Source organism: Cucurbita pepo, chromosome LG09 (assembly GCF_002806865.2).
Source record: "Cucurbita pepo subsp. pepo cultivar mu-cu-16 chromosome LG09, ASM280686v2, whole genome shotgun sequence".
Taxonomy (NCBI): Eukaryota; Viridiplantae; Streptophyta; class Magnoliopsida; order Cucurbitales; family Cucurbitaceae; genus Cucurbita; species Cucurbita pepo.
Window position 1 is genome coordinate 5146151 of NC_036646.1, and position 11271 is coordinate 5157421.

General features: G+C 34.0%; 1 protein-coding gene across 1 annotated transcript; it reads left to right on the plus strand.

Annotated features, from left to right (window-relative positions):
- The first annotated feature begins 935 nt into the window (after positions 1 to 935).
- On the plus strand, positions 936 to 6824 carry LOC111802093 (glutamic acid-rich protein-like). The gene is made up of 6 exons (XM_023686340.1): positions 936 to 1227; positions 1603 to 1698; positions 5034 to 5356; positions 5440 to 6014; positions 6315 to 6453; positions 6645 to 6824. The coding sequence occupies exons 1-6, from the start codon at positions 936 to 938 to the stop codon at positions 6822 to 6824; spliced, it is 1605 nt and encodes a 534-aa protein (XP_023542108.1).
- Positions 6825 to 11271: the final 4447 nt, after the last annotated feature.

Genomic DNA, 11271 nt, shown 5'->3' on the forward strand with positions numbered 1-11271 from the left:
AGTTTTTTTTTTTCTTAGATTATCGGGGAGGGGGGGAAGAGAAAAAAAATCTAAAAAAAAATATATATCCCTTGATAACAAAATGTCACATAATGGAGAAGGAGTACCACCAATACCAGATCTTAATACAACCATTCTTCAAGCAATTTAAGGTATGTTGGAAATGATGATGGAAGATAGACAAGAAAGAAGGATGTAAAACCAAAGACAAGAACGAACATTACAAGAAGATGAAGGTATAGTAGTACAAGAAAGACAAGTTGAAGGAAGATGGAGAGGAAGAAATAACCATGCAACTATTATGCAACCTAGAAGGATGGAAAGAGTACATGAAGATAGAGATTGGGTCGTTAAACTCAAAATCTCACCCTTTTGTAGAACGGCAGATTCTGAGGCATACTTGCAATGAGAAAGAAAGATAGAGCATGTGTTTGATTGCAACACCTATAGTGAAAATAAGAAGATGAGACTTCCTATTGCCGAATCTACCAATCATGTCGGTGATTGGTACCAACATCTCAAATCCGAGAGAAGAAGAAAAGAGGAGGATCCAATAGAGACTTGGGAAGAACTTAAAGAAGNCAGTTCCAGATCTTAATACAACCATTCTTCAAGCAATTCAAGGTATGATGGAAATGATGATGGAAGATAGACAAGAAAGAAGGGCGCAACAACAAAGACAAGAACGAACATTACAAGAAGATGAAGGTATAGTAGTACAAGAAAGACAAGTTGATGGTAGATGGAGAGGAAGAAATAACCATGCAACTATTATGCAACCTAGAAGGATGGAAAGAGTACATGAAGATAGAGATGGGGGAGTTAAACTCAAAATCCCGCCCTTTTGTGGAACGGCAGATTCTGAGGCATACTTGCAGTGGGAAAGAAAGATAGAGCATGTGTTTGATTGCAACACCTATAGTGAAAATAAGAAGATGAGACTTGCTATTGCCGAATTTACCAATCATGCTGGTGATTGGTACCAACATCTCAAATCCGAGAGAAGAAGAAAAGAGGAGGATCCAATAGAGACATGGGAAGAACTTAAAGAAGCCATGAGAAAAAGGTATGTTCCAAAACATTATGAAAGAAATTTCAAAACTAAATTGCAAGGTTTGAGGCAAGGAACAAAAAGTGTGGTGGAATATTATCAAGAGATGGAGACTATGATAGAAAGAGCAAATGTTAGAGAAGAAAAAGAAGATACCATGTCTAGATTCCTTGGAGGTTTGAATCGAGAAATTGCTCATCTTGTTGACAGAAATCCATCACCATATCTGGAAGACATGTTTGATTATGCTCTCAAAATTGAAGACCAATTGAAGGAAGAAAAGAGCATTAAAAAAGGAACACATTACAAACTAACACCTTTTCAAATTCTAAAACTTGGAATAAGAATAGTTTTGTGAATAGAAATGAATCGATGTCACCAAAAAGAAAAGTTTGTGACTGCTAAAAGAGTAGAGGCTGAGAGTTCCAATGGTAAAAAGAATGAAGCTTCAAAGACGGTAAAGGAGAAGTCTAGTTCTATTCAATGTTGGAAGTGCAAAGGGTTTGGACACATGAGCAAAGATTGTGTTAATAAAAAATTTATGGTGATAGGGAATGGTATACTTGATTCAGATGATGAATATGAGGATCATGATTCACAACTTGTGGAAGAAATCGCAGCATGTGATGATGAGTATGTTGAAGAAGGTAATTCCATATCTTTGATCATAAGAAAGGTACTCAATGTTCAAATCAAGAAAGATAAATTTGAAGATCAAAGGGAAAACTTGTTCCACACAAGATGTTTGATCAAAGGAAACTCATGCAGCTTGGTGATTGATAGTGGAAGTTGCACAAATGTGGTAAGCAACTTTCTTGTAAAAAGAATTCAACTTTCTGTCCATCCACATCCAAAACCATACAAACTTCAATAGTTGACAAACAAAGAAGAAATTAAAGTAAACTCCCAAGCTCTTATTTCTTCTAATCTTGGAAGATATAAAGATGAAGTCCTTTGAGATGCGTATCAATGCATGCGGGAACATCTTGTTCGGCCGATCTTGGCAATATGATAGAAAGATAATATTTGATGGTTTGATGAACAAGTATACTTTTACTTTGTGTGGAAAGAAATTTACTTTACTTCCATTGTCTCCATATGAAGTACATTGTGACCAATTGAAATTAAAGAAGAAAAAGAAAGAATATGAAGAACAACAGTCGAGAGAACAAACTAAGGTAAAAGAGAGAGATAAGAGTGAAAAAAAAAAAAAAAAAGTAAAGGTGAGAAAAAAAATATATTAGTATAGAAAAAAAAAAACAATATTCAGTTCTTGTCCAGAAAGAACGAAGAGTTTGATTTGAGGACAAATTCTTTTAAAGAAAGGGGATGATATGAATCCAACAACTGATCACTTCCATATACCCAAACGAGCAATTACAAGAAGCAATACAAAGAACATTCAGGTATCAAATAAAAAAAATAATGGAGTGGATGACATTGGAAAGTGATTAGAAGACTTGTCATTGATAATTGAATTACCAATTAAGACAATTTATGAATGCCTCATTTTCTTCAATTTGTATTTAATAGTATTTATTAGTGATTTGTAGTTGGTGGTTAAACTTTATTGTTGTTAGGGTTATCTTTTCGACCTATGTAAAGACATGTAATATTCATGTTTGGAAATGAATTGTTGAATACAAACAAAACCTTTGTGTTTTCTTGATACTTTTTTGGTGTTATTCTTTTTCAAACCTTGCTTTAGGTTTGATGTTTAAACCGATTCACCTAAAGCAAGGTTTGAAAAAGAATAACACCAAAAAGGTATCAAGAAAACACAAAGTTTTTGTTTGTTTTCAACAATTAAATCCCCAACATGAATATTACATGCCTTTAAATAGACCCAAAAGTTAAACCTAACATAATAAATTTCAACCACCAACTAAAAATCACTAATAAATGCAATTAAATACAAATTGAAAAAAAATAAGGTATTCATAAATTGTCTTAATTGGTAGTTCATACCAAAGACAAGTCTTTTAATTACTTTCCAATGTCAGCTACTCCATTATCTTCTTGATTTGATATGTTTTTTTTTTTTTTTTTTTTTTAAGAGGTTTTATTTACTTTAGGCTACAATTACATAATGGTTAATTATGGCCATTAAGTATGAATGTTACAACTCTTGGAATGCCTTTAGTAGTTTCATTTTGAGGCTATATAAAGCCATGTATGTTGTATTTGTAAGAAGACTTGGAAAATATAGAAAGAAGCATTTGTGCTTTTCTTTAGCCAATGACTAAGTTTCTTTGCAATTCTATGTAGTTTAGGTTGCATGTAGAATCATTCAAGCTCGACATGATCAATCTTGCTTGTGGAGTGATTCGAATCTCAATCAAGTGTTCTTGCGTTGAGATATTTGATCAACAACAATCATTCAAGCTAGACATGATCGATCTTGCTTGTGGAGTGATTCGAATCTCAAACAATGTTCCTGCCTTGAGATATTTGATCAACAAGGTAATCCGAATCTTATTCCCCTTGTAGTGATTCCTTATCTTATCATTTGATAGAAAAAAAAATAACAATAAAGATATTTCACCTCTAGAGTAGTCAAAGAACGTCGAGCAAATGCTATGATACCAAATGATAAGCACCTACAATGTTGTAATTTGCAAAGCTAGAGGTCCTTCTAGAATTCTTGAAAAACGCTCACAGAGAAAGCTAACTTAATGGGTTGATTCCAACCAAGAGCTGGTTAGAAGATGAATGACTCTTAGATCGAACTTGGAATCTATGATGGTCACTCTTAGATACCAAGACAATTCACTCCAGAATTAGCTTGATCAAAACTAATTCAATGAATCGGTTTAAACATCAAACCTAAAGCAAGATTTGAAAAAGAATAACACCAAAAGGGTATCAAGAAAACACAAAGGTTTTTTCTGTATTCAACCAAAATCCCTCAAACATGAATATTACATGCCTTTAAATAGACCAAAAGTTAACTCTAACATAATAAAATTCAACCCCCAACTACAAATCACTAGTAAATGCTATTAAATACAAATAGAAGAAAATAAGGTATTCATAAATTGTCTTAATTGGTAGTTCAACTACCAAAGGCAAGTCTTTTAATTACTTTCCAATGTCAGCTACTCCATTATCTTTTTGATTTGATATGCTAGTGCTATAAAGATTTTTGGGCTCAAAACTCTTTGTTTCAACTTGTACACTAGCTAGCTTTCGAAGATGCAATATATAGGCCTCTTGAATCTTCTTAACCTTGCTTCTTATAATCTGCCCTTCGGGTACATGCAAAGGGTCAGCAGTTGAATTCATATCATTTCACTTTGTTCTCATTTTCTTCGTAAAGATCACGTCGAGATCTTGAAAAAAAAATCTTATCATATTTGTTATTACAATTGTGATTATAAACGATCTTTATCATATTTTTAGATAATTTGCATGTTTATTTCAAGATGAAATAAACTTCAATTCACATCTTTTTCTTAATCCATCTAAATCTAGACGTTGTGTTTGATATTTTTTTATTCTCATAATCTACGCTTGAAGATAACTTTTAAATTTCTCTAATTCTGTAAAAAAGAGAGTTAGATCGTTCTTAAAATCTTCACGTCCTTTCTTTTTGGAATTTTTTTTTTATTTTTTCAGTGTGCAATCCTATCCAAAAATATCTCCGCGTCTCTTATTTTCTTGTTCACTTCTTTTATTTTGTTGTTACTTCATAATTTAACTTATCTTGATTGCCTTGAATAGCTTGCTACTGTCACAATTGCTTTACTGATATATTAGCCTACCTTGATCATAATTTAGTCACTTTCCCAAGCAGCCTACCTTTGTGTGTATAAACACGAGTGTCCCTAAGTGAAAAATCAGTGAGTTGAGTGTGTGAGGTTCTAAACATATTCCACTAACCAAGATGGAGGAAATGGAGGGGAGATCAATGAAGCTAGGTGGAGAGAAGCACAGGTCGGAACAATTACTCGTTTGAATCAAGTTATTAGTACATTGACAGACCGAATGGAGCGAATTGAAATAGCCTTAGGTAATCTTCAAGGGAGGGAAGTACTCTTGAATGAAGGAGTTGAAAATGAAGAAGATGACAATGTCACCCTTTTAGCGGGACATAGTCCTAGGGGAGGGAGAGATGTCGGTCGAGGGAGAGGAAGAGTCAGAAGAAGGGGTAGAGAAATTTTAGCACAAAAAAGAATTGAGAGAGAGTACCCATATGAGAGAGAAAAAGAAAAAGGAGTTGGGGGAGTAAATCTAAAAATTCCAACTTTCTATGAGAGATCTGATCCATATGAGTATTTGCAATATGAGAGCAAAATTGAGCATGTCTTCGATTGCAACAATTCAGTGAAGAAAGAAAGTTGAAGCTTGCTGTGGCTGAATTTTGTGATTACGCCATTATATGGTAGACAATTTTGAAATCAGAGTGGAGGAGAAATTATGAAGAACCAATTGAAGCGTGGGAGGAATTGAAGACATTAATGAGAAAAAGGTACATTCCTAAGCATTATTCTCGAGTACTCAAGCAAAAACTCTATACTTTACAACAGGGATCCAAGAGTGTTGAAGAATATTACAAAGAAATGGAGACCCTTATGAATAGAGCATCTATTGATGAAGATGAGGAAGATACAATGGCTAGACAACAGGGATCCAAGAGTGTTGAAGAATATTACAAAGAAATGGAGACCCTTATGAATAGAGCATCTATTGATGAAGATGAGGAAGATACAATGGCTAGACAACAGGGATCCAAGAGTGTTGAAGAATATTACAAAGAAATGGAGACCCTTATGAATAGAGCATCTATTGATGAAGATGAGGAAGATACAATGGCTAGACAACAGGGATCCAAGAGTGTTGAAGAATATTACAAAGAAATGGAGACCCTTATGAATAGAGCATCTATTGATGAAGATGAGGAAGATACAATGGCTAGATTCCTTGGTGGGTTAAACCGACAACTTGCTCATCAAGTGGATAGGTAAGCGTACTTTGATATGCAAAAATTGTTACACCTTGCTGTCAAAATCGAAGGGCAACTAGTTTAGGAGAAGGAGAACTCCAAGAGGTATGGTATTTCAAAGTCAACTACTTTCAACACTTGGAAAAAGAATGCAAATGTTGAAAAGATAGATTTCAAAGTTGGAGGCAAGTATGATCTTGACAAAAAGAACAAAGATGAGACCTCCAAGGGTAAAGAGAAAGCGGATGAATATAAGGAGATTTGAGAAAGAAATAGAGACATCAAATGTTGGAAATGTCAAGGAATTGGTCATCTTAGTCATGATTGTCCTAACAAGAGAGTCATGATCATCAAGAATGGACAAGTTGTCACAGATAGTGAGGAACGTGACCATGATGAGCTAGTTGAAGAAGAAATCCAGGAGAATGAGGAGGAACTGGAAGATGGGAGTCATTTGGTACTTGTTACCAGAAGACTTCTTAAAACCCAAGTTACAGAGAATGATGTTGATGATCAAAGAGACAACCTATTTCACACAAGGTGTTTAGTCAAGGGGACTCCTTGTAGTTTTGTAATTGATAGTGGAAGCTGCTCCAATGTCATAAGTACCATGCTGATCAAAAGGTTGCTAATTCCAACCCAACNTAGGAGAAGGAGAACTCCAAGAGGTATGGTATTTCAAAGTCAACTACTTTCAACACTTGGAAAAAGAATGCAAATGTTGAAAAGATAGATTTCAAAGTTGGAGGCAAGTATGATCTTGACAAAAAGAACAAAGATGAGACCTCCAAGGGTAAAGAGAAAGCGGATGAATATAAGGAGATTTGAGAAAGAAATAGAGACATCAAATGTTGGAAATGTCAAGGAATTGGTCATCTTAGTCATGATTGTCCTAACAAGAGAGTCATGATCATCAAGAATGGACAAGTTGTCACAGATAGTGAGGAACGTGACCATGATGAGCTAGTTGAAGAAGAAATCCAGGAGAATGAGGAGGAACTGGAAGATGGGAGTCATTTGGTACTTGTTACCAGAAGACTTCTTAAAACCCAAGTTACAGAGAATGATGTTGATGATCAAAGAGACAACCTATTTCACACAAGGTGTTTAGTCAAGGGGACTCCTTGTAGTTTTGTAATTGATAGTGGAAGCTGCTCCAATGTCATAAGTACCATGCTGATCAAAAGGTTGCTAATTCCAACCCAACACCATCCTAAACCTTACAAGCTTCAATGACTCAATGACAGTGGAACAATGAAGGTAATTTTTCAAGCTTTAATATCTTTTACTTGGAGAAAATATAAAGATGAAGTTCTTTGTGATGTGTTACCAATGCATGCTGGAGACATATNACCTCCAAGGGTAAAGAGAAAGCGGATGAATATAAGGAGATTTGAGAAAGAAATAGAGACATCAAATGTTGGAAATGTCAAGGAATTGGTCATCTTAGTCATGATTGTCCTAACAAGAGAGTCATGATCATCAAGAATGGACAAGTTGTCACAGATAGTGAGGAACGTGACCATGATGAGCTAGTTGAAGAAGAAATCCAGGAGAATGAGGAGGAACTGGAAGATGGGAGTCATTTGGTACTTGTTACCAGAAGACTTCTTAAAACCCAAGTTACAGAGAATGATGTTGATGATCAAAGAGACAACCTATTTCACACAAGGTGTTTAGTCAAGGGGACTCCTTGTAGTTTTGTAATTGATAGTGGAAGCTGCTCCAATGTCATAAGTACCATGCTGATCAAAAGGTTGCTAATTCCAACCCAACACCATCCTAAACCTTACAAGCTTCAATGACTCAATGACAGTGGAACAATGAAGGTAATTTTTCAAGCTTTAATATCTTTTACTTGGAGAAAATATAAAGATGAAGTTCTTTGTGATGTGTTACCAATGCATGCTGGAGACATATTGCTTGGCCGACCATGGCAATTTGACAGGAGGGTTATGTATGGTGGCTATTTGAATAGGTATTATTTTGTAAAAGATGGTAGAAAACCCACTCTTGTACCTTTGAGTTCTGCAAATTTATTTGCTGATCAATTAAAGTTGGAGCAAAGAAAGAAAGAGTCTAAGGAAAAAGAGTTAAAAGAAAAACAAGAGTTGAGTGAAAAAATAGAGAAAAATCAAAGAGAAAAAAAGAAGAATGAAAAAAGAGATGAAATTGAAGAAAAAAAGGAAGAGAGATAGTTATTTAAATATATATATATATATAGATTTTTTTTTTTNATAACAACTTGGCTTTGCCTAGTGTTTTTCAATCTCTTTTACATTTGAAGACATGTTCCAAGATGAAGAAATACCTCCCATTAGAGGTACTGAAAATAAAATAGACTTCATTCCAAGGACTGTCATTCCTTATAGGCCAGCTTATCGAGTCAATTCAACCAAGACAAAAGAAATTCAAAGGCAAGTGGAGGAGCTCATGGAGAAGGGCTATGTACCAGAAAGTTCGAGTTCATGTTCTATACAAGACTTATTGGTGCCAAAGAAAGATGAAACTTGACGCATATGCATCGATATAGAGACATCAACAAAATCACGGTAAAGCATCGACATCCTATTCCTAGGTTAGATGATATGCTTGATTTATTGCATGATTCGTGTCTATTTATAAAGATTATTTTGAAATCTGGATATCATCAAATTAGAATGCATGTAGGAGATGAATGGAAAAACTTTCGAAATTAAGTTTGGATTGTATGAATGGCTTCTTATGCCTTTTGGGTTAACTAATGCTCCTAGTACACCAATGCGCTTAATATATAATGTTTTGGAAAAATATCTGAAAAAACATGTTGTTTATATTGATGATATTATAATTTATTTGAAGATTTTGCTTGAACATGTGGAGCATGTTACGTTAGTTTTGATTACACATAAAAAAGAGAAATTTAATTTTAACAAGTGTAGCTTTTGCATGGAAAAAGTTCTTGGCTTTATAGTTGGTAAAAACATAGTAGAAGTTGGTAAAAACAGAGTAGAAGAAGATAAAAAGAGAATTAATGTCATTAGAGATTTGCTAACACCAAAAAGTGCAAGTAAAATCAGAAGTATTTATGGGTTAGCTAGCTTCTATAAAAGATTTATAAACGATTTTAGTACCATAACTGCAATATTGAATAACTTAGTGAAAAATAATATTTTTTTTAAATGGGGAGAAATGCAAGAGAATGCATCCAATTTTCTTAGGAAGAAATTAAGCAAACCATTATTGGTTTTGGCTAGCTTTGATAAAACTATTGAAATTGAATGTGATGTACGTGGTTTGGGCATAAGTATTGTTTTAATTCAAGATGGAAAGCACTTAATATATTTTAGTGAAAAACTAAATGAGCAACATTGAAATATATTACCTCTGATAAAGAATTATTTGCTTTAGTTCATATATTGCATGTGTGGCAACACTACTTATGGCCTAGAGAATTTGTGATTCATTTTGATCATGAAAGCTTGAAGTACGTGAAGGATCAAAGCAATCTGAATTGTAGACATGCAAAATGGGTGGAATTTATTGAAACATTTTCGCATGTTATCAAATATAAGCAAGGTAATTATAATATGGTAGCTGATGTGTTATCTAAAAGGTACGATATCTTTACTTCTCTTAGTGCAAAAATTCTTGGACTTGAGCATATTACTGAATTATATAGAGCCAAGATTTCAGAACTATTTATGCATCTTGTCTGGCAAAAAAAGCTATGGAGGATTATTATTTGTTTCATAATTTTTTTTATGCTTTGTATTCCTAAATGGTCTATAAAAGATTTGCTTTTGAGAGAAGCACATGGTGGTGCCTTAATGGGATATCTCAGGATTAATACAGTTTATAAGATGTTGCATAAACACTTCTTATGGCCGAAGATAAAGCACGATGTCCATAAGTTTTGTAGCAAATGTTTTAAACGAAAAGAAACTAAATGTTCTAATATTTTTGTGAGTGAAGCAGACAGATTTGATCAAAATATTGCAAAAGGAGGTGAAGGAAAAGAAATTGTATACTCCTACAGAGGTGATGATTTTTTCTGATTCAAGGACGAATTTGACTTTCTGATTCGAGGACCAATCCTTTTGAAGAGGGGGAAGATGATAAGAATCACGGTGTTCTAAATGAACCTATTGCCAAGAAGATTCAAAAAATGTCGATGCCAAGAAGATTAAAAAAAATGTCGATTAAAAAATGTCAACAAAAAAATTCAAACCTACGCTCTTAGAGAGCTCAATTGATTTTGAGCCTATTACATTAACCACTCAAGCACGTCAACATTTGTTAGAAAGAACTATTTTTAATTTTATAAATCATGTAAAAGTCAAATGGTCAATTTGACTTATTCTTTTGTGGAGATTAAAGAGGATCGGGAATAAATCCCGTCCACAAACATCTTTTATCGGGAGACTATAAATACCCACAATATGTTATGTAAAATGCAGATTTGTGGATGAATGTAATTCAGATCTCAAATTGAAACGTTTCCCTTAGAAATCCGAGCATCATATTTGCCATTTCTAAGTTTCAAGCAATTCTTGTTGTAGAATTGCACCCGAGCCATTCAATCAAACCTTGATCAAGTTCGATTATGGAGTGACTCAATTTAGAACAAGGTTTCCAAATCTTGCTTCTAGATCTTCGATCAGTAATCTAATTCTAGCCTTATCTTTTGGTTGATCCAAATTTCGTATAGAGAGGTGTTAATTACTTTGATTCAAGGGTTCTTGCTTCAACAAAAGCTTGGATCGTTGGGCTGAGGATTAGGGTTGCCTTATTAGATGATAAGAGAAATTCAGAGGAATTTTGAGTATATGATAGAGCGAATAGTTATATTATGCATGTAGTGGCGACCTTGGTTTTAATAAAACATTAGGTTCATTACAATTGGGATAAGAGCGACACCTCACACAGTCAGATGTGATTCAAGAACAAACCAGGGAGGAAGCTGGCTGGTATGTGACACCTGAGTAAACGAGGAGTAGATGAATGAACTTAGACCACATCAAAGGAGAGTGGTCCTGAAGATAGGAAGATAAAGAAGATAACCCTAACAAAATAAAGTTCAGTCACCAACCATTAATAAATGCTAATAAATGCTATTAAATACAAATTGAAGAATATAAGGCAATTCATACAAACTATTAATAAATGCTATTAAATATAAAATGAAGTAAATAAGGCATTAATAATTTCCTTAATTGGTAATTCAACTACCAGAGGCAAGTCTTCTAATTACTTTCCAATATCAGCCACTCCATTATCTTCTTGATTTGATATG

Bases quoted from the DNA above. Each gene is read 5' to 3' on its own strand.
- LOC111802093 (XM_023686340.1), top strand. From the start codon at position 936: ATGAGACTTGCTATTGCCGAATTTACCAATCATGCTGGTGATTGGTAC. The intron at 1,228-1,602 runs GTTTGAATCGAG...TTATGGTGATAG, and splicing joins CATGTCTAGATTCCTTGGAG to GGAATGGTATACTTGATTCA. The intron at 5,357-5,439 runs GTCTTCGATTGC...ATTATATGGTAG, and splicing joins ATGAGAGCAAAATTGAGCAT to ACAATTTTGAAATCAGAGTG.